The 24,878-nt window shown below is 33.6% G+C and overlaps 1 protein-coding gene across 4 annotated transcripts in view; it reads right to left on the minus strand.

Moving 5' to 3' along the window:
* Positions 1–7,232: 7,232 nt before the first annotated feature.
* TECRL (trans-2,3-enoyl-CoA reductase like) overlaps positions 7,233–24,878 on the minus strand; it is a 103,952-nt gene continuing 86,306 nt past the window's right edge. For 2 of the 4 annotated variants that reach the window (XR_014813768.1, XM_021101380.2), the window contains exons 8-12: positions 23,709–23,752; positions 20,119–20,176; positions 9,540–9,625; positions 8,956–9,001; positions 7,233–8,099 (exon numbers count right to left, since the gene is read on the minus strand). Coding sequence is in view for 1 of the 4 variants with exons in the window: in XM_021101380.2 (XP_020957039.1) it covers positions 7,972–8,099; positions 8,956–9,001; positions 9,540–9,625; positions 20,119–20,176; positions 23,709–23,752 (362 nt within the window). In the remaining 3 variants the exon portion in view is untranslated. Of the gene's footprint in view, positions 8,100–8,955; positions 9,002–9,539; positions 14,176–16,482; positions 20,177–23,708; positions 23,753–24,878 lie in introns of all 4 variants that reach the window. The other 2 variants (XR_014813767.1, XR_014813766.1) reach the window with 2 other exon arrangements.

The raw sequence follows: 24,878 nt of genomic DNA on the forward strand, positions 1-24,878 counted from the left end.
CTTCCTCTGCAGTTTTTTTGGAAGGGTTTCAGAAGGATAGGTATTAACTCTTCTCTAAATATTTTGAAGTTCCCCAGTGGCCTAGCATGCTTTGAGTAAAAAGAAAAAAGAAGGACTCACAGAAATTGTAAAATTAATCTATATTATGAGAAGTCACACTAGCTTTACTTTTGGGAGGTTAGTATCTACAAGGTAGCATGAGATAGATGGCAAGGACAGGCCCTCTGGGATATTAGAATATTCTGTTTTGTAAAATAATCTGAGTATATGCAGTTTGAAACATTTATACTTAGAATACTGTATACTTTTGCACAATTTTTTATACAGAGGTGAATTTTAATATAAAGTAAAATAAAAAAGAACATCTTTAAGGGAGTCGATATTGTAAAATGAAGAATAATTGCATTGTAACATACAGAAACTTAGCCACATAAAATTATGTGAAAAATTCAATACATGTTAAGTTGATCAGTTGTTATTTGAACATAGGGGGTATGAGAAAAATATGTTTGGATATTACACTAAGGAAAACATTTAGGAACCAGTCCAAAAATAATCTGGTGTGTTTAATAAAGTTTAAAATTCATGGTAGATTATACTTGTTTATGGAAAACAATCTGGAAAGCATGAAACAAAAGTATTTTTAATCCTCCTAGCTTAAAATCATTGTCAATAATTTTATATCTTTTGTGGTTGTCTTGCTTTTATATTGTGTAAATGAATTTGCTTTTGTCTTCTTAGGTTTATTTCTTTATTACTTTAGTATCATAAAGTACCTATAGGATAAGTGTTTATCAATTTTTACATTCTATTTAACATCTCATATGGTTTAGTTATGCCAATACAGATCTTCAGAATATATATTGTAAAGACTACATATAACTCTATTATTTAACTAGAACATAAATTGATTTTTTAGATTCATTATCCATTTAACCCACACTTAATGTCTGCCTATTATTATCATGAATATACATATGTATTATTATGCCTATGTCTCAATTCTTTCTGGGTAAATTCTTGATATTGAAATAGTGTTTGATGCACAGCACTAACTTTGAATATATAGATGACCCTAAACAACATGGGTTTAAACTTCAGGGATCCATTTGTACGCAGATATTTTTCAGCAGTAAATACTACCGTACTACACAGTCTTCATGTAGTTGGTTGAATCCAGAGATGTGTAAGATCTGCAAGGATGGAGGGCTGACTCTAAGTTGTATGCAGGTTAACCCCCACCTTTTTCAAGGGTCAACTGTGTATCACAATTTTAGCATGTAATAAGTCTGATTGATGTTGATGGGAAAATCACTGGAGATTTCTTTGGATCTAAAATCAGAAATTAAAGTTCAATGAAGGCTGATGAACTCATTTATTCCACCTCTGAACCTGCTATGGCAATTTGTGCATTCAGTGTGTTCAGCTTTTTGTGCTGCAGTCTCATACAGCGAATAAGATCAGAACAGTTTGTCTTATTGGTTGCACCATTCAGACTGATCAGTACCTATTAAATTGTTTGTATGTGGGACTCATCAAAATTTTCTGTAGTAGTACCTTCCTCGAGTCTAGTTCATGTATCTGGAAAAATCAGGGTTTGGGTCTTTTTTTTTTTTTTTTTTTTTTTTGTCTTTTGTCTTTTTTGTTGTTGTTGTTGCTATTTCTTGGGCCGCTCCCGCGGCATATGGAGGTTCCCAAGCTAGGGGTTGAATCGGAGCTGTAGCCACCGGCCCACGCCAGAGCCACAGCAACGCGGGATCCGAGCCGCGTCTGCAACCTACACCACAGCTCACGGCAACGCCGGATCATTAACCCACTGAGCAAGGGCAAGGACCGAACCCGCAACCTCATGGTTCCTAGTCGGATTCGTTAACCACTGCGCCACGACGGGAACTCCATGGTTCGGGTCTTTTCAGTCTTTTTGGAAAGATGCATTTGTGTAAAAATGCATCTTTGATAAAATCCTACATATTCTAACCCAGAAATGTTGTTTTGGGGCATTTTTGGTAAATCCAGATGTGAATGGGCATGGGAAGCTCTTATTAACTCCTAAAGGAGATTATACTTATTGACACTGAAATGATTTTTGGTCTGTTTACTCAGGGCAATAAAAGGGATCTTTAAATAAGACTCTAAATCTAGCCCTAGCCCCATCTTGCCCTCACTCCAGTCCTTCCCTGGAACCTAGAATGTCCCATAGGTGGTGGTAGGGATCCTATAAAATTTCTTCTAATAGTAATAAAAGCAAAACCCAGAGGATCCATAATAGTTAAGCATTCCTCCTCTTGGATATTACTGGATTCTTCTAAATGTTCTTCTGTGCCATAATTTGTCCAGATAATAGACAGAATAATATATTTTAAAAAGCATATCAGATTGCATTATAATGTTTATTGCCCTTCATAAAATTTTCCTTTCAATTAGAGTAAAATATAAAGTCTTTACTATCCTTTTGGAAATTATCATGATTCTGTTTTATGTGTCTTCTCCAACTCCTCTTCATCCTGTATTCTATGACAGAAATGAATATTCTTAAATTATATATCAAAGCAACATTAGATGTAGACTGGCCTAAGATCTGTGCATGACGTGTCCTCTTGTTATCTTTCGAAAGCCAGCGCAAATGACTCTCTTACTCAGGATGTTCTAACTACACTGGGTGACTTGCTGGTCTCAAGTATACTGAGGTTTTCCTGTCTCAGTGCCTTTTATAAATGCATAATATTTGTCTAAAATATTCCTCCAGCATTCCTTCACCTGACTAAATATTCTACAAGTGCCAGCTGAAAGGTCACCCAATTAGAGAGGAAATTCACAATCTCACCATCTACCTCATCCTGCCCTTCATGTTACTCTTTACTCTGTCACAGCACACAGTTCATTTCCATATAAAATGAACACAGACTAAAATTACTTTGCCACCCATTTATTTAATCGTTATATTCTCATTTTCTGTCTCAGAGGGGGCTCAAAGAAAGAAGAAGGCCTGTTTATTCAGGAGTCCTCAGATCTGTCACTTATTCATTCATTTGTATATTTGTTTACTTGTTATGGCTGCACCTGTGGCATATAGAAGTTCCTGGGCTAGGGAATTGGACCCAAGACCCCACAACTTCCCAAGCTGCTGAAGCCAGATTCTTAACCCACTGCTATGCAGCAGGAACTCCTAGATTTGTTTTTTAGATACCAAATACCAATAAATATTCTTCAGAATTTCCTAGAAATTATGTTATATAAAAAATAAACATTTGTAATATAATTTAAACACAGGTGTTATATAATATAGAAGCAGTGGGATTGACTGTTATTTGAATCTAAAACCATTTCCTGAAAGAATTTATAGGGAAAGGATATTATAGGTTGCTTAGTTCAAAAATCCAATTTTATTATTTATTTATTTATTTATTTATTTATTTATTGCCTGTTAGGGGTACACTTGCAGCATATGGAAGTTCCTAGGCTGGGGGTTAAATAAGAGCTGCAACTGCTGGCCTGTGCCACAGCCACAGCAGTGCCAGATCCAAGCTTCACCTGTGACCTACAATTCAGGTCAAGGCAACGCCAGATCCTTAACCTAATAAGCGAGGCCAGGGATCGAATCTGCATCCTCATGGGTACTAGTCGGGTTCCTTACCATTGAGCCACAAGGAGAACTTCCCCAAATTCTAATTTTATAGATAAGAAAACACATATCTAAACAGGTTAAAAACACTTAGCTAATGTCTGATATTTTACAATAATAAGTCCTAAATTTTAGACTTTTTATTTCTAGAAATTCTTCTTAGTGTAACAGTACTTAGATTTAAAAAAAAAAAAAATCCTTACTGGGATTATATATCCTATTGTATTTTCTGTTGAATTAAACAATAGATAATTAAAGTGTAGCCATTCCCTCTACTTGTAGATTCTACTAGGAAGTAGAAGAGAGCTTTTGAAAAATAAGCTATTTGGTGAATGGACAGCCAGTAGGAGGTCATTAATAGTGGAGGAATGAATTGTATGAATTTATCATAGAAACAACATTGATTTCCAGGTCAGTAGATGAAGTGATACTCAGACAATTGTGCTTTGTGATTGTTGTGAACATTTCTTATATTCGATGTAAAAAATAAAAATTTTAGGTACCAGTCAGTTCTCAGAGTTGAATAATATGAAAATATATCTTCTGTATTCTCAAGAAAATAGATGTTATGACTATACTTCTATTTTTTAAATATTTCTGAGCAATTTTTTCTTATGTGTTTTAAGCACCATTATCACACTACAGTTAAGAACCAAAATTTCATTTTAGCAGGGAACATCTACCTCCAAAAATGCTTTTGTACATTTCCATGATCAAACCTCCTCTGAAAGAAGGCTAATTATAGGCTTCAATATGCACCTGGGTGAAAATTAACTTTTAAGCAGCCTTTAAAATAAATGGTTTTTAATTATTATCATTATGCAGAAGCTACATAAATGCCTTTAATTGTACTTATAAAGTAACATTTGCTATAATCACCTCTAATATCCAGGAGCAACCACAAGGGTTTTCTTTTTTTTTTGTTAAAATAAAAAAAGGAGCTCTCATTATTGATTCACAGGTCATTTTATTTTATGAGTACAAATGTTATAATTGAAACATATCAACTGCTAAAATTTAATATATATTGAGCGCAGTTACTTAAAATTGAACTTAAAACATCTTGAAAATGTTTAATTACTGGAAGAAGATTAAAGGTCAATATATAACATATTCAACTATAATGTTGAAATTTATGATTTGATTACCCTTCAATATTAGGCATAACATTTTTTATAGAGAAGTAAGATTGAACATGCACATTTTGAAAATTAGTATATTGTAGGCATTTCAAAAACTTGATGCTCCTGTATTTTTACTTTCTCTTTTAAGAAATGATAATTGCTTAAAATCATTGTGTTTGTCTGCATAACAGTTAGAAAATAATGTTTGTTTCCACAAAACTTTTGCTAAAAATACAAAATGCCCTAAGGGTTTTAAGGGTCTATTTTTATCCAAACTTAGCCAGAAGTTTATGAAAAAACATGCAAACAAACCCAAAACACCTTTAAAGTAGCAGCTTGAGGTGAAAGATGAAGGAGGGGGAGAGAAGCAAGGGGCTGTGATAATGTGGGGTGGTGTAGCAGCTGATTCAGTTTTTGTTGTTTAGCTTTTGTTTTGATTTCTTTCCCTCCCCAGCTACATTTTAATAAGAAATATGCATAAATTAATATGTGGTATTTTAAAGACATTGTTTACAATTTTTTTTTTTTGGATAGAAAAAGTGTTATTCCAAACAATTATTTAAAGAGTATCTACCAACGATTAGATTAATTTAACTGTGATGTTTCTTTTTAATATTATACATAATCACAAATCTATATCTGTCATAAAATTCTAATGTTAATTTATTAAATCTTGAATGCCTAATTATGTTCATAAACTTTAAACACATTCTTGGCTACCATTCTTATACTCCAAATGGCAGCGGTGAGACTGTAGCTTGTCGAGATCATAGTTGGTAAATCAAGTGATTTGGAAAAGAAGCTAAGATCTGTGATCTGGATCATATTTTTCCTTTCCTGCTTAAGATTGTTTACATCCTGTGTTTGGAATGGGGCCTTTATTGGTAGAGATATAGTTATTTCTGCTTTGATGAGTGGCAGATTTATGTGAAAAAATCATTCCTTACCTGGTCTAGTCTTCTTTGAGTAGTTTCCTTCTCTTGATGACCTTGTAAACTGGTTCATGTATAGACATGTAGAAAAGACTTATGAAACAACAAGTAAAACCAGTGGATGGTTCAATCTATGTAGATATCATCGAGCATTACTTCACAAATCGATGCATTTCTCAGAAGAAATATTTATGGTATATTTTTATATACCAACCAGTAATGATATATTTCAGTTTTTAAACTTTTGGGTGTTTTTTGTTTGTTTTTCCTGCAAAAGTGATAGAAACAGAGAGCAAAAGCATTCTAAGATATTATAATGGAGAAATGGTCTGAGATGAGACCAGTCATGTGAACCAAGATATTTAATACAACCAGGGCATATAATTTTCAACAGGCATGTACCTGTTGAGGTGCTGTCCATGATTTATATCCCATGTAGCTGAGGGATAAAATAACAGGTACATAGATAACATCTAATATTGTTTTCATACACATTTTTAATTAATTTCAATTAATTCTACCAATGATTTGTTTTCTATTTATGAATTATATTGTCTCTAAATAAGCAAACTGTCTAAATCAGGGGCCACTTTATTCCCTTTTCTCCTCTCATCTCCTGTGTGCCTACAGCTATTTAATTCCTTTAATAAATCCACCAATATATGGAGTAGTAAAACTTGGATGATAAGTGATGGTATCTTAGGACTGTTTCCCAGTTGATGTGGATGATTATAGCATTTAAATAGTTCCTTTTTCAAACTACAAAACTTCTTGATCAATCCTATAATATTTTTATGATATCATGTGTATATATACCTCATTTAAATTAGAAAGGCCAATTTGTCTTCATTAAAAGCATGGGATTTATGAGTTGCTAATAATCATCATAGTTTTTACATTGATATGAAAATCACAGTTGTTGAAAATACACACACAAGAATTTTTGAACTTGAGAATGTAAGAATGTAAGGGCATCTTATTATAAAGTGAGAATATGGACTCTTTGGGAGATATACTAAAATGAAGCATATTTGGGATAGGATATTACATCAACAGATAATTATTATTCTATTCCATTTTGCCAAATGAGTATTAGTGAGTTAAATTTTGTTGTTGCCATCTCATGAGATATTTTAATACTATGCATTTGGGAATGATAATAAAGCTTTTAAAGGTATGCTTTTGTTATTACTTGAATAGTTGTTCATATATACTAACAATAAACATCCACAGAATGCATATAGACACTACATTTATTAAGGATATTTTGTCATATATGTGTATATCTAAGGGCCTTAATGAGGATATTTTGATATATGTACATGTGTCTATCTGAGAGATATATTTAGATCTGAAAATTAGAAAGTCTCTAGAAATTAACAAATATGAAGTATTGTAATTTAAATATGAAGAAACTAAGATTTCTTATAAATATTTATCTAATATATATTTAACTTATGTAAAATCTTTCATGTTATTGTCAAAATATATATGCTGTTCACATGCATATTCATACACATGCATACACACACAGGCTTTGAGAAAACACAAGAATTAAAAAATGTTTCCTTTTATTATAGGTAGAATTTTCACAAGGAATTGAACTACTAGCATAAAACATTTGAAATTCAGGAGTTCACATCATGACTCAATGGTTAACGAATTGACTAGGAACCATGAGGTTGTGGGTTCGATCCCTGGCCTTGCTCAGTGAGTTAAGGATCCAGCATTGCCTTGAGCTGTGGTGTAGGTCACAGACATGGCTCAGATCTGTCATTGCTGTGGCTCTGGTGTAGGCTGGTAGCTACAGCTCCGATTAGACCCCTAGCCTGGGAGCCTCCATATGCCGTGGATGCGGCCCCAGAAGAGACAAAAAAAAAAAAATATTTGAAATTCTCATGACATATTAAACAATAAAGAAATAATTACTATCAAATAATATGTAAAATTCAAGTGATTTAAATGTTATAACTTAAAATATTTACTTTAGAATTCAGATTTTTGAACTGTCTCAAGTAAATAGTATTATTAAATATTTAATAAAGAAAATCTCAAAGAATAAATCCTTTGCAAACATTGGGTGCCATTTTTCATTTGTCATATCTATAATTTCTACTTTTCATTTGTCTCAAGTATATTCTCTAAATTCAGCTAGATTCTTCCATTTTATATTTATACAAAGCAAAAATACTGTTGTGTGTGAATTTCTGGAACATAGTAGACATACATCCTTGATCAAGTTTGATTTAATGAGTTTATACTTCTTTTTTTAATATAAGATGACATTTTTTTCTCACAGTATAAATGGAATCATTGCTGATTTCTTATGTATATAAGAGTTGAATTTCTTTAGATAATTCTTGTGTTTCTTTTGTGCCCACAAAGACATCTGGATACTGATCAGAAGCGTAAAAATCCCAACTAGAAGAAAAAGGAAATAATTAATCTAATTATTACATTAGGAAAAAAAAAACATATATAGCTCTTAAAATATTTCTCAAATGTTGCATAGTTCTCTTTACTCATACTTATTGACTAGCGTGATATGAATTCAATCAATATTTATTGCATGGTTGAATACACATAAAAACTACATAGAGAACAAAATAAATCTATATTTTTATATCCCACTGCCAAAAAATATTCTCCAATAGGAATTTTTAAAAATATCTGAATTTTTTGATGATGGTTTTCTATATACATATAAAATACTTTTATAAACATATACACACATATATATACATGTGTGTGACAAACTATATTAATTTTAATCCACACTTTTGTACAGTGAAATAAAGAAAGGGTGAAATGGATATAACATATATACCTTCTAATACATGCAGTTCATTGCAGTTTAACTTCCTTGTGTGTTAAAATGACCAGCATTCAAGATTATACACTCATGATCCTAGCCTTCCCTTCGCAGACATGTATGAATACTTGAAGATACAGTACATACAAGACTGTGCACATGCACAAGAGAGTTTCAAGGGAGGTGTGCTATTGTTATTGCTTTTTATAACAAAATCTTGTTGCTTAATAAATATATTTGGACTGCTTTTTTCTAGCCTGGATTAAACCACAATTATATAGAGATGCATAGTAAATAATGTTCCAATAAATTTTAATACTGCTAAAAAAATCCAAAATAAAAATAAAAGCATCGAATCCCTGTACAAACATGACTAATTTTAGTACTATAGCAATTTGTTCTCAGAAACCACTTCTCCTAAAGGTGAATTTACTTCAATTAATTATCAGTAAACCTAGGTCTTACCTGGCAATGTTTGTGTCATGACTGTGAAACTAATCCATGATCCAATCTATTAGATTAAAACATAAATTAACAAATGTCTATGGTTAATCTAGTAACTTGTTTACTTCTGGAATTAATTAGGTAATTTAAAAACTTCAAACACTTATTTTTATAAATAAAAATAAATTCCCCAAATATAATAATTTCATTGTTAAATATGATAAAGTCATTAAACAACCCCGTAAAAGAGAATAATATTCATGAACAAATGAGAGACATTGTTCCAAAAATTTTGGTTATGATAAAATCCTGAAACTTCTCAAGATATTTATATGATGATTGTAAAAGTTTGTTTTAATATAAATAAGTGTATATACAAATATACTTTATTCTGCAGAGAAAATTGTGGTTGAATATTCTATTTTCCTTTGCCTATAACTTACACTGAAATCCATATTATCTATATCTCTATCTATGCCTATATTTACAGACAAAACAAATATATTTTATCATATATAAATCTATAAGACATGTAAATACATAAACATATGCATTTAGTATATTATCAAATAAAGTTCAGTTATTTGCATACATAAATAACATACCTCATAGGTGTAGTTAGGACATGAAACCAGGAAAAACATCCATGTAAAGGGGTTATAATTTGGACTTGGAAAACAGGCATTACTTCCTTTTTGAAAGTAGAGTAAAATATCAGTGATGTCACATATTGCAAATTTGATCACATACTTATTATATAGTTCTAAATTCCTTAGAATAATATAGTTCTAAATTCCCTAGAATAACTATTTTCCACATGAAATGTCATCATATATTTGAAGAAACCTTGTTTCACAAATTACTCAGAAGAGACCCAGTTTCAAATGTTATGATCTTTTGACTCGAACAGAATCCCTATCATTTTCTGACCATGTCCACATCTATGTTTCTGTACAATTACAGAATACACCCCAATAATCAATTCTTTAAGTTTTTAAATGAAACAATATATAAACATTACTTTGTGTATTATAATAGTCACAGCAGTATTGGATACTGAGATTCATAAATGCGTTTTAACATTTGCATGCCTCTTCCTATTCTCCTCTAGTGTCAAATAATATATTTTTTGTTCAGATTATTAAATACCTCAAATCTCTCTTTCTATTAAGTGGACATCCAAAGGGAATTTTAAAAGGATGTCATTTATATCAGAAAAGTGTGAAAATCTCTCATAAGAGGATTACAGTGAATATCAGTATAGTTAATATTCAGAAATAAACATAAATTATTTCTGCTCAGTAATCAGGATTATTATTTACAACTCTCATTATACTTAGCACATTGTCATTTTATTTTTGTTAGTTACTTTTCACCTTTTAAATTTTTTTTTAAGAAACATTTCGGATAACAAATCTATAATGATTTCTAGTTGAACTTTGAGCTGTGACATTTGTAAAAGTAAATATGAGTTATAAAATTACTGTTTATTCTCCATAGCAAAATTTAATCAGATAAGACATCAACTAATCTCTTTTAGTTATAATTCTAAAGTCATAATGAAATGTCAGTATGTTGTTTTCAAAATTGTAACTGTTGTTGAACTATCAAAGGAAAAATGTATTAGGCACTGTCCAGATTTCATGCACTGCTCCTTTCAAGATAAGGATAAATATGTATGTCATTTAATAGTACGGATTCTTTTGGTGACATTTATGTAAACATCTTTGTGTAACATCCATGTATATTCATCAAAAGAAAGATAATTAAGGAATTTACCCATGTTATAGTAACTGAATTTCAGAGGCAGAAGATATTCACAAGATAATCTCGGTTAAAGCCGATTTATGACTGTTCAGTTTCTTCAGGAGGTGGAATGATTAGCATCCACAAATACACATTTCTTCTAGATGTAATTTGTAGATTAAATAACCAATGTGCCTTGTGACATAGATAGATAGATAGATAGATAGATAGATAGATAGATAGATAGATGCTTTCTCAAGTGTAAATAGTGGCTATTTATTGTAATTATATGTAAGTTTAGCTGTTATTAATACGATACATTCACATCATATGTTGTCTCAACCTATAGTTACTATTTATAATAGAGCTTCTATTAAACAAAATCCTGAAGATTCTTTACATTACAATTTTGTACCACCAAGGTTATTCTTCAGGCATAACGGATTTATTGCACAGCTTCAGGGATTACTGCTGGCAGAAAACTTTCAACTCTCAGCACCCGCCATGAAGAATGTGGCTCAAAGGAGCAATCTCTTCCCAGGTCTACCCCTAATCCAGTACTGGGTCAATGTGGCAAATTGATGATTCAACTCAGAACAGCACTGATTGTTCATCCCAGCTTTAGAATGCCCCCTGGGCTCATCTGAGACTCTCAGTGAAACTGTATTACTCTCAGTTTCCTACCCAAACATTTCTTTCTTTCCATCCATTAAAAAAAAAAAAAAAAGAAAGAAAAGAAAAAAATCACCCTAACCAACCTCCTGGAATGCAGATCATCTCAGTGTCTGCATCCCAGAAAACTGAACCTACAATAGTTGTCATTAGGAATGACCCCCAAGCAGATACTAAAATAGTATTTAAGAGTTGAATGACCTTCTGAAGAGCAGGCAAAGAGATTCCCATCACTGATGGCCCATGCAGAACAGAGAGATACTGATACAAGGTAGTTGTGCACGTGTAAAACTTTTCACAAGTGGTGTACTGGTATTTTATACTGGTGGAAAGAAATGCTTTATTTGGTTCAAAGGAATTAAGTGGTGATTAATATCATTGTTCTTGACAAAGTAGTTAAAACTGAAACTGACAATTGGTGGTTAAAAACCAACTGTGAAAGTGGAGGACCCCTTTGTAACATATGAAGAGGCCCTAAGCTGCAATGAGAGAAGGAGTAAACTGAAGACCAGGCTCAGGACTTAACTGCAAGAGCAGTCAAGTTCCAAAGAAAATACAACTCTAATCCAATCTAAGTCTGCTAAGAAATGTCATTGTCCGCAGACTATCTAGATATACAGATTTTCAAGAACTCCCTGGGCCTGTAGAAGTAGACTGCTCTTCCCTGATAAAAATCAGCACACCTCCATCCTTAAATGTAACACAGGAGTTAGACTAAGTTGCAATAAAACCCCCTCTATAATCTTCTCAGGTCCTCTCTTATCCTCTGTGTGATAGCTACAGTACAATATAACCCACCTGAGGTTATTCTGGGCTTGTTAAGGGAAAAAAAAATTGTTCCCCAGCGGAGCTACAGAACCCAGCCAGCAGGAACTAGAAAATTATGGGATAACACAGTTGTGACTAGATTCTGAAGGTGACTGATAAGAAAGACAAAATTTAAAATTGGATAAGAGCTGGTTTCTATTGTCAGATCCCCCTTCTAAATTAGAGGATATAATATCTCACTAAGATGAAACAAATACAGTAAAATGCCCCTGAAAGAAAGAACAAAGCAATATCCTTCAGTAAGTGAGGCAAAAATATTATAATTCCATTGGCAAGCAGGGAAAGAAGGTGTTAAATGGTTTAGAAAAATGGAGATCTTGGAGTTCCCGTCATGGCTCAGCAGTTAACGAACCCAACTAGTATTTATGATGATGCGGGTTCGATCCTTGGCCTTGCTGAGTGGGTTAAGATCCGGCGTTGCCATAAGCTGTGGTGTAGGTCGAAGATGTGGCTTGGATCCTTCATTGCTATGGCTGTGGTTTAGGCCAGTGGCTACAGCTCTGATTGGACACCTAGCCTGGGAACCTCCATATGCTACAGGTGCAGCCCTAAAAATACAAAAAGACCAAAAAAAGAAAAAGAAAAATGGAGATCGTTGAGTAAACAGTCTATGTAAGGCCAAAAAGGAAGGTCCCTTTCCATGGGAGAAAAAGGTTCCCCCCATATTTCATATTCCCATCTTCTTTCCCATGTTCTATGCCTTCTTTCAAAAGCTATAAGGAATGTGTTATTGACAAAGGGCACACTATCATTAAGAGCAGTATTAGCTCTCTGCAGTTCCAGGTTCAATGTAAGTGATGGCATCTTAGCACTGGGACAACTAGAAGCAATTTGGATAAAAAAGATTCTTTTCCCTTTCCCAAATCAAGGCCATTTCTAGTTGCAGCACTTGTCATAAGCCAAAGTGAGTGGTAAGTTTAGAAGAAGATTCATCCACAGAAAGCTAGGGCTGGTTAAGAGCACAGTGTTCCTAGAGGCTAGAACTGATGGATACCTCAAAATTCTATTTCCAAATTTAGATTAAAAAAAAATGAGAGATTATTAGTCCAGAGACATGGGACAGCTGGTTTAATATAAAATTCCCTATTTCTTTCCCAGTTTTTTGACTTGAACCAGTTGCAAGGCATGAAACTCATTGAGAGAACAGTCAGGGACCCTAGGGAGAAAGACTCTGCAGCATGGAAATAACTGTACATGTATAAGGAGGCCCACAATTACTCATTTAAAGAACTTCACTAAATGATCTATGGTCATCTGTTCAGGGAACTGTATACTAATGAGAATAGACTATGCCTACATTTTAAGCACTCACTATAGCATAGTGAGTCCATTACTCCATATGCGTAATTTCCTCAGACAGCAAGTAACTGGAATATAGATACTCTGTGGTTTGCCAACCTCCTCCATTTATTTACTGGCCTTTGGGGCAAGATCTGTCGCCATAGGGAAAATGAAGTAGAAGCCTCTGAAAGTATACCCATTCTTCTGTACATATAAAACAATCTGCATCCCAAGAGTGAGATTAGTGCTGTATTTCAGATCTAAAGTATGCTTCTATGATATTTTCTATTGTAGTGGCATCTAATTCACTTTTCTAGGAGGGTGACAGTGGAGTACTGCAAACTTGATCAAATTTTGTCCATCATTGCAACTGATTACCAGATATGATATCTTTGCTAAAGCAGATTCATCCAGCCTGGGGTCTATGGATATAGCCACTGATTGACAAGTGTATTTTTTCATTTCTATTGGAAAGGTGGATCAGAATAGTTTGCTTTTCTTTAAAACGGGCAATAAGGAGTTCCCATCGTGCCTCAGTGGTTATCGAGGAACCATGAGGTTTCGGGTTCGATCCCTGGCCTTGCTCAGTGGGTTAAAGATACAGCATTGCAATGAGCTGTGGTGTAGGTCATAGATGTGGCTCAGATCCCGCGTTGCTGTGGCTCTGGCATAGGCCGGCGGCTACAGCTCTGATTAGACCCCTAGCCTGGGAACCTCCACATGCTGTGGGAGCGGCCCAAGAAATGGCAAAAAGACATAAATAAATAAAATAAAATGGGCAATAACATAGTTTCAATTTTTTTCTATTACTATTTTAATACTCCTACTCTTTTCCATAAAATAGTTGAAGAAAACCCAGACTGGTTAGACATCTCACTGAAAAATTTCTGTATCAATAGCATTATGCTATTCATATCGAATGAGTAAGAAATGACCAGTGTTTCTTGGCAGATCCTGTGAAGATCCCTATGGTCCACAGCAGAGGGAGTTGCTAATCAATTCAAAGATTTAGAGTCCAAATGATTGTGGGATATCCTCTCCAAAACAGAGAAAATGTATTGAAATTTGTAACTCCCATCATTAAGAAGGAAGCAGAATACCTTGTAGGCATATTCCAGTTTGGGAGGCACCATATTACACACCAGGAAAGTCTCTCCCTTATTTTATTTTATTTTATTTTATTTTATTTTTTTTTTGGTCACACCCATGGCATATGGAGGTTCCCAGGCTAGGGGTCAAATGGGAGCTGCTGCAGCTGCTGGCCTACACCACAATCACAGCAACTCAGGGTATGAGCTGAGTCTATGACCTATACCAAAACTCACAGCAACACCAGATCCTTAACCCACTGAGCAATGCCAGGGATGGAACCTGCATCCTCATAGATCCTAGTCAGGTTCGTTAACCACTGAGCCATGAAGAGAACTCCCGGAATCTCCTTTGAACTGTACACTATGCACACAAAAAACTATAAAAGTATAGTAGGGCTCAAGGCAGAAAATTGCAGCAGGTTCAAATTTTAGTGAAGGACTCCTTTTGATCAGAGAGTCTCTACATGTTAAATTTATGAATGATGAGAAGAGTCAATGTGTGGAGATTATGGCTAACCCCAGTGGAATAATTACAATTCTGAACCTAGGCAATCTAGAGAAGGCCATGACTTTGTAGTGAAGACTTATATCTCTTTGACAAAATAGTTCTGGAATGCCACTGAGTCCTGGTGAAGATGAAGACTCTACTCTAGGGTCATCAAGTGACCATGTTGTCCTGAGCATTGAAATCTGAGTTCTGTTAGATTTACCACATCATAACTTTGGGTGAGACTAATAAATCTCCATTGTAAGATGAAAGCGGTATATTCAGAGTGATACAAAAATAGGCGGAAAGATAAGCATTGCCAGGTATTCCAGACAACCGTTTCATCCACCACTTTTGAACCAATGTATCTCCTTTAACTTACATGCATGGCAACTTTAGGTATCACTTTGGGCCTCCTGAAAAAGGAGGGAGATTTTGAGCTTAGTTCATGGATGAGTTGGCTGTTATGTGGGACTAGGCCAAAAATGCAGAGCAGCTACAGAATAGTCACATTTAAGGGTCACCCTAAAAGGCAGTAGTAAGGGGTAAATCCTCCCAATGGGCAGAGTGTCTGGAGTTGGACAAGATGCATCCAAGCTACAATATGCATAGACTAACAGGCAGGGTCAAATAGACAAACAAGTTAGGATTGGAAGTATGTCCATGAATATGAGTGGGTAAGAAGGATGAAGATCTTTGTATCACATGTGAATACATAAAATGGAGCTTATACGATGGAAAAGACAATTTAAAACAGGTGGAAAAGTTGGTGTAGCAAGTCAGTGTTGGCTAGATTCTGTAATGGACTACTACTCATTGCTAACATGGGTGCATGAGCGGAGTATGGCGGCAGGGATGAAAGCTATCCTTGAGCTCAGTAGCATGGGCTCCCACTTACCAGGGCAGTTATAACTACTGCTACTGCCAAGTGTCCAGACTTCTACCAATAAAGAACAACAGTGAGACCATAGTATGGCACCACTCCTCATAGAGACTAACTAGTAACCTGATGGCAAGGTGATTTACGGAGCCCCTACTGTTTTGAACGATACAGCAATTCATATTTGCAGGAAATGACATATACTCTGTGAATGGTTTTTCCTTTCCTTTCTATAGGTCCTGAGTCAATCCTATTATCTAAGGATTTATACAAAATTTGATCAATTAACACATATCCTCCACGATATACTGTTATTTTAAGGAATCCATTTTTCAAAAAGGAGGTACAGAAATGGGTCCATAACCAAAGGAAAAATCTTAAATATAGCATCATCAATAAGTTGCCAACCTTGGAGTTCCCGTCGTGGCTCAGTGGTTAACAAATCCAACTAGGAACCATGAAGTTGCGGGTTCGATCCTTGGCCTTGCTCAGAGGGTTAAGGACCTGGCGTTGCTGTGGCTCTGGAGTAGGCCGGTGGCTACAGCTTCAGTTGGACCCCTAGCCTGGGAATGGCCCTAGAGAAGGCAAAAAAAAAAAAAGAAAAAAAGGTGCCAACCAGATGGATTGAGGAAAGGTCTGTTGAAGGCACAGTTGAAGTGCTGACATAGAGGCAAAGTACACCTTTAAATCAACTAAAACCCTCAGTTTACAGTCAAACAAGAATCAATCTGCTGTGTCCAGTGACAGAAAATCCACCATTTGGAAACAAGGATCTTAAAGCCTGAAGACCCCAGTGTCATGGGGACTGAATCACTACTCTTGGTGGGGTGATTGAGTCTAATGATGAAAAGGAGGTATACCTGCTGTTATACAGTGGAGTAAGGACAGTATGATTTGCCTCGAGTACTTAGACATCTCTGATACTCTGTCAATCCATGGACAAGGACCACATGGAGACAGAATCCTAGACCCTCAAGATGAGGGTCCATATCATGCTTCAGATAATCTCTGAGATGTTAAATGTGCCAGGTGAAGATGAAGGACCTAGAAGTTTGTGGAAAGGAAGATGGTGCAAATCAGTTGTTAGACCAAGACCCTGTGCAGAACTGAAGTCTGTTTAATTTCCCACTACTGTCTCTTTTAAACTTGCTGGTAGCAGAAAACTGTCAACGATAATTCCCCTTGAAAAAACAGTCTTGACAAAAGAGAGTTGCCTTATCCTAGAGCGTTTCCCCATTTGCAGGGAGCCACAAATCCCTCTACCTTTCCTTTTTAGTCATTCCAATTTAGGTCAACTCAGAAAGGTTATCCAAGCTTCAGATAACCCTGTGGAAGAGACTGAGGCCACCCTTGAGACAGCATCACAGCTCAGTTTCCTACTTGGCACAATTCTTCCTTTTTCCCCAATCCTTTGTAAAATGCTTTTAAAATACTTGTTCTACATCACATTGTATTTCCTGAGGAACATTTTCATGACAGCTTGCTCACACAATCAATATTAAATGGTCCCCCATCTGTAATTCATGCCTAAAGCATATCTAAGATATGGATATTACTACAAACTACAATTAATATGTAAGTGAGGAAATAAAACCCCAAGAGCAACAGAAACTCCTTTAGACTTGACTCAGGAATTGATCATTAATAAGGATTTTACGTAGGGAAAAAAGAATGCAGTATGTATAGATATCCACAATTCATACAGAGAAGTGAAATGAAATTATTTGAAAGTAGTGAGTCTGGAAGTTTTTATCTTAGAAGGGACTGCTTCCACAAGAGGAGACAATGCTTAGAGGATTCAAAGGGAAGGTAAAGAAGGAAATCTTTCTGGGAATTAAGGGCTTTAGAAAACAAAAGAGTATATAGAGAATTAAAAGACACAATGCAACACCCCGGGCCTTCTAGAGCACACTTAATTCTTTAGAGACTTGACTTCGTCACCCCATCTGTAAAAATATTTGTTATTTCTCTTCAAGGACAGGCCACACACTTAAAATGAATATAAAGTGATTGACATCCACATAGAGCTTCTACGTGAATAAAATAGAAAACCAGTGTTTTTTTCCAAACGATAAGATAACCCCCCAAAAAGAAAACAGAGAAAAATTTTAATGAACAAACAGAGGGAAGCATTTGCAGATAACAAAGATTATAGCCATTAATAAATCTCAGAACTCAAAATAGGTATGGAAAAAAAACAGGAAGAAAATTTTTAAAAAGAGTAGATTGTTCTCAAGAATTAAATTATAGAAAAAGAAAAAATCATCTTAATATTATGGGACATATTTCAGTTTGCCTAGGGGTGGACGTTCAGTAGAATGGGGGTATTTAGTACATGAACAAAAGCATTCAACAAAAAAAGCTAAAAATGGAAAGTAATAGGTATATAAGATGAAGGCATATGTAACATGCATGTAATATAACCGCACTATCTCTTCAGAGTCCACAGTGTAACAAACTGAATTTTAGATTATAATGCAGGAAAACATTCTAGAACTAAAAAAAAGACATGAGTAAACCTACTAGAAGATTACATCATATTTCTGGGAAATTGAACTGGAATTATCAACTCTAAAACACATCCTATAAAATTCCCTTCAAAATGAATAGACTATAGTGATAAAGAAGTCTTCTAAGCCTAGATGCAAAAGACCACACCAATTAGCTAAGGAGAGAAGCTAAGATTGGCTTCTGACTTGACAAAACTAGGTAAAGCATGGACTAAACACACACACACACACACACAGAGTCTTTCTCACATAACATTTGCAAAGTTTGACTTTGAAAACATGGAGATTTAAAATTTTCATTTTCAGATAATGACAGCATATTCCAGATAGATGAAGAAACCTGAGCAAAATCCCATTGTTAGAGAGTCAGAGTTAAGACTAAATTTGTGATATTCATAACTTTGGCAATGTTAGTATTTTTGTAAGATTGTTTTGTATCCTGCTTCTATGCTTGAAAAAGATCAAGACTATCAGGAGTTTTTATTTGAACTTCATATAGTCCCAAAGAGAATTCAGTAGATCTATAAATTTGGATCATATAAAAATGAATGGCATTCAACTTCTTAATAAAATATAGGGTTTACTTCAATACAAATGCAAACAACAAATCACAGCAGTGTTTGTATTATTTTGTTAATTTTTTAGCAAGATAAAGTACAGATATTTTTAAATGATATTATAGATGTTTTAGATATCCATATGTATAATTTATGGCCATCAACTCAAAAAGTTAAGTAGTTATCAGCATGTTATGTAGTATAATAAAAAATACTATATATCATTATTATATTTCAGTTCACAAATATTCTAATATAATAAATTTCCTTTTAATTTTAGTTATTTTATTATATGAAAAATATTCTGTAAAGTATTTCATGTGTTTCCCCAGCATGCTAGAAATATGTGAGAAAAGAAAATGTTAAGAAATTTGAACGGATGTTAAAAAAAAAAACTTGAAGAGACAAAAACACTTTTATATTTACAACTATATTCATAAAGCATGAAGTCCAAAGTTGACCATTGCTATTTGAAATTACAGTTAAATTATATACAGTATACAATGAGCCATTCTGAATCCATACCTATTATTGACCCCGAATGAGAGCACTGATTTTCCAAAAATATCTTTAAATTATATAGACACTAACATTTTCAACTTCTTTTTGCTAACTACTAAATTCAAAATATTATCTCAGGCATTGCTACTGTCACACCATTGAATTTATCAAAGAAAATTCACTTTTATTAGAAAAAATTTAAGTAGTCATTTGAAATATTTTGGGATTGTAACAGTTATTGTGCAAAAGTTATTGGGTCACTTTGCTGTAAAACAGAAATTGAAGAAATGTTGCAAATCAACTATACCCTAATAAAAGTAGAAAGTTAAGCTAGAAAGTAGAGATGAGAAATTTGGATATTCAACAATGAATTTCATATTTCTTTACTTACTAATAATCTGTTTTTTCATATATTTATGAAAGAGGGAGAGAGAGGGCTTCTCTATGAATGCTCACTTCATTTTAGAGAAGCCGTTATTAGGAAATATAATTTAGCTCAAATATTTTGAAAACTGAGACACAAAAAGGCAAGAATTGGGGAATAATAATCTTAAATTTTTCCAACCATTGGTTTAAAAAATAATAATTAACACAATTCATTCTAGAGAAGATAAAAGATAAAGTTACTGACCTGTGTGATTGGGATGAGCCAACATTACATTGATGAAATGATTTCCAGCTTCACAAATCTGCAAAATAGTTCAAACCTCTTAGCGTGATATTCTTGGACTTCCTTAAAAAGTATATATATATATACATATACACACACACACACACACGTATACATATACATATATACATGTACAGATATCCATGTAATATATTAATTCTAAAGATCTAAAAATATGTTTCTCTAATTGTAAGAAGAAATTCTGTATTATAACAGTGACAGAAGCTTTTATGGACATATATATAGAATCATAGGAATGAGTCACATTGAGATAGAGGTTTTGAAGATATCATTGACCCCTTTTGACAACTATGTTCAAACTGCCTTGTTAATCATGTCTTGTTGATTATCTGCTTTGTATTGATGTAATAAGTAAAATTTCACAGCATGAAGAAACATGACTGAAGATAGATTTGGCATAGATTTAAATATCCAAGTTTACTAACACAGTAGTGACCCTTCTACTGCAGGGATAGTAGTGTGGTTCCCAGCTGGCTTCAGTCAATTTAGAAAACCTATTTTAGTAGCACTGCCCCATAATGTCACTTGTTGCTTGTTGGACACCTCACCCCTTGATCATGTATATTCCACTAGATGTTCCTGTTTAGAAGATTTATAGATCAATAAATGAAGAATAAAAAATTTTGCAAGCATAACATTCTATTAGCAAAAAATTGCTGGATGCACCAGTTTACATTCCCATCAAGAGAGCAGTAGTATTCCCTTTGCGCCACACTGTCTCCAGCATTTGTTATTTGTAGGTTTGTTAATGATGGCCATTCTGACTGGTGTGAGGCGGTACCTCATTGCAGTTTTTTTTTTTTTTTTAATAATGATTTTTATTTTTTTCCATTACAGCTGATTTACAGTGTTCTCAATTTTCTACTGTACAGCAAGGTGACCCAGTCACACATACATGTATATATTCTTTTTTCTCACATTATTATGTTCCATCATAAGTGATTAGATACAGTTCCCAGTGCTATACAGCAGGTTCTCATTGCTTGTCTATTCCAAAGGCAATAGTTTGCATCTATAAACCCCAAATTCTAGTTTTGATTTGCATTTCTCTAATAAATAGTGAAGTTGAACATCTCTTCATGTGCTCATTGGGCATCCATGTGTCTTTTTTTCTAGAAATGTCTATTCAAGTCTTCTGTCCATTTTTAGTTGAGTTGATTTTGTTTGTTTTGTTTTTATTGATCTGCATGAACTGTTTGTATATTTTGGAAATTAAGCCCTTGTCAGTAACATCATCTGCAAAGATTTTCTCTCATTCGGTGGGTTGTTTTTTTTTTTTTTCATTTTTTATGGTTTCTTTGGCTGTGCAGAAGCTTATGAATTTGATTAGCTCCCATTTGTTTATTTTTGCTTATGTTTCTCTTGCCTTTAGAGACTAACCTAAGGAAACATTGCTGTGATTTATGTCAGAGAATATTTTCCCTATGTTCTCTTCTAGGAGTTTCATGAATTCATGTTTTATAGTTAAATCTTGAAGCCATTTGAGTTTGTTTTTGTGTATGGTCTGAGGGGGTGTTTTAACTTCATTTACACACAGCTCTCTGGCTCTCCTAATACTACTTGCTGAAAAGACTGTCTTTTCTCCATTGTATATTCTTGCCTCCTTTGTCAAAGATTAATTGACTGTAGTTGTTTGGGTTTATTTCTGGGCTCTCTATTCTGTTCCATGGATCTATATGTCTATTTTTGTTCCAGCCCCACACTGTTTTGATTACTCAGTCTCATTTACAGTCTGGGAGAATTATATTAGCAAGCCCTTTTAGTTTGTCATCACAATTTACAATTTTAACAGGGTCACAGTGGAACTTCTATATCTTGAAATGTGGAATTAAGGTTACTACATTTACCTACTATGTCTGTACAGGATATAAAATCTATGCTACTATTAATTAGTATTCGTGTAATTTGACATCTTGGCCCCTACAAGCCAGCAACCGTGATAAAAATTTTTATTTGCCTATTTCTTATTATTATTTGATAAATGTTCTCCAATAGGTAGTGTGTAAAATAGCATTGACTAATAAAGACTTGTATGAGGAGTAGGCACTAGTAGCTTAATAAAAAGGACAGAGTTACTATACAGAGAACATCAGACTTGGTATAACACAGGTGAGCAATAAATATATCAAAATAAATAAATTACAGGATTGCTGCCTATAAAAAATATCCACACATGGAAATTTGATATATTTACAACATGTTAGCTTAAAAATTCTAAATAAACTGATTTGTGTCATTCATTCATTCAAGCAAATGGTGAGGTCCTACTACGTACAACACTAGGTGCTAGAAGATAAAAGCGTAAACTTCTCCTCTCACTGCCAACACAGTAGTGGCTATTATTAGGTTAATATATATGTATGCATATATGTATTCATTAGTTATATATGTAATATCTGTATATATATGAATGTGCGTGTGTGCATACTCACACACACACAGATTCATATGAGATCTTTTTACAAAGTGTGGTGTATAGATTGGCCTTGAATGAAATGGCAGGATATAATTGTTCCAATTTCACAAAAAATTAGTATCTGTACATGAACCGTGGGACTTTATCAACGTATCAAGGACAGGAATTGTGGGAGTTAATATATCAAGGGTAGGAATGAAGGAAAACATGAATAACAATGAAAGCATGTAGGGAGTTCATATTGTGGCTCAGCAGGTTAGGAACATAACTAGTATCCATGAGAACGCAAGTTTGATCCCTCGCCTTGCTCATTGGGTTAAACATCCAGAGTTGCCATGTGTTGTGGTGTAGGCTGCAGACTTGGCTTGAATCCAGCCTTACTGTGGCTGTGGCATATGGCTGCCAGGTACAGCTCTGATTCAACTTGTAGTCTGGAAACTTCCATATGCTGCAGGTGTGGCCATAAAAAAACAAAAACAAAACAAAAAACAAAACAAACAAACAAAACAAACAAACAAAAAAACATGGAATTCTATGTGTATAGAGGTAAATATATATATAATAACATAATTAATCTATTTTAGAAGTAATAAAGAATTTGTTATTACTCATGTTTGTATCAGATTCAGACAATGCTTGTATGTAATTAAATAGAATGGTATAAAGAACTGGACTGAGAACAATTAACAGAGAGCCCTGTTTCATTCACAAAAGTAGACTTTTTTTTTCATCCAGAATTACTGAATAATTACGCCAAAGTGTTTGTTGAATGACCATTATGTAGACTTGTAAAACTTTTAGTTCTTAGATGTTCATAATTTGGTAAATGTTCAGATAATAGGAAAAATTACTGACTTTTTAATTTTCTTCAAAAGTTACTTTATTTTAAATAATTAAAATCATCTTTTATAGATGAGAAGAACATTTTGATTAAAAGATTTAGAGAGCTAATGATGTGATTATGGGAAGTCATTTGATTTATTTCATTTAATATCATTTTATATATATGATGTAAAAATAGGTCATATTTTCTACATGACAAATCCTCAAATACAATCTGCTTGAATTCTTAATAATGCCACAACTAGAGCATGAATAGCAATATTATACATACCAGAAAATTGATAGCAGATACCGTAATTTGCTTGTTTCCAAATGCTAGAAAGCAGAAAAAGATGTTATGTGAACACTCATTTTTTGAAATGGCATACTATAGACATAATTCATGCAAGGGTTATTGAATACCACAACACTCTAATCAGACATACTATGTGGATATATGATTGACTTTTTGGCATGATACTTTTGTAATCTAAAAAGATGACGAGTCCCTTCCACGTGTACTTTTCTTCCAGTATTCTAATAATATTTAGACTACAAATGAATCTCTTTTTAATTTGTATTATTAAACTTTTTGTAAGCAGACTTTATCTTTTTGTCGCCTTAAAAGCAGGTTCATCTGACCTAGTATGTAATATGCTCAAAAATATCTCTTCTTTTTGAATGTTCAACAATAAAAAGAAAAATGCCAAAAATAGTAATTTTTAATTTTTGCATCAGGTTTTGCAACAGGCAATAGTTTTATCTTTTTGCATCATAGAAACTAATATATGGAGCAAGTATTGTTGTTCTCACCTTATAGTAAAGAGATAAAACTTGCCAAATCATATAATGAGTAATGGACAAAATCAAGTTTGAAACAGGGGTGTAAATTCACCTTGTTTATGTTGGAAGTTGGAATAAACAAAAATAATGAAAAAATAATTATCTTATAAGCTCGTTATCTTATTCACAGTTGCATTTCTTCTAGTTTTATGTATGTGTACATGCAAATTGTATTTATTTATTTATAAAAGCACACCTACAAATAAAAATTAATTTAATACTGCATTTTGAATATTGTAGTGGACTATTACTCAGACATAAAAAGAATCAAATCCCAATTGCACCAGCATGGATGGACCTAGAGATTGTCATATTAAGTGAGGTTAGATAGTGAAAGACAAACATCCTATGACATCACTTATATGTGTAATCTAAAAAAAAAGGATGCAAATGAACTTATTTGCAGAATAGAAACAGACTTACAAACTTTAAAACATGAAAAAAAATTAGACTTTTAAAAATGAATATTGGAATTTTTACATAAGAATATATTTAAAGTCTTTTCCAATATTATTAAACATTCTTGCCAAAGCTCTGATAGAAACTGCATCATAGTATACAATGTGGCTAGCTCTTAAAACATTAAATATTATCCATTTGCTACATGTTTAAGGTCACC

The sequence above is a fragment of the Sus scrofa genome, chromosome 8 (assembly GCF_054392235.1).
Source record: "Sus scrofa isolate SSC_HxYL_T2T_F1_AM1 chromosome 8, Sscrofa_HxYL_maternal_Yorkshire_Landrace_v2.0, whole genome shotgun sequence".
Lineage (NCBI taxonomy): Eukaryota > Metazoa > Chordata > Mammalia > Artiodactyla > Suidae > Sus > Sus scrofa.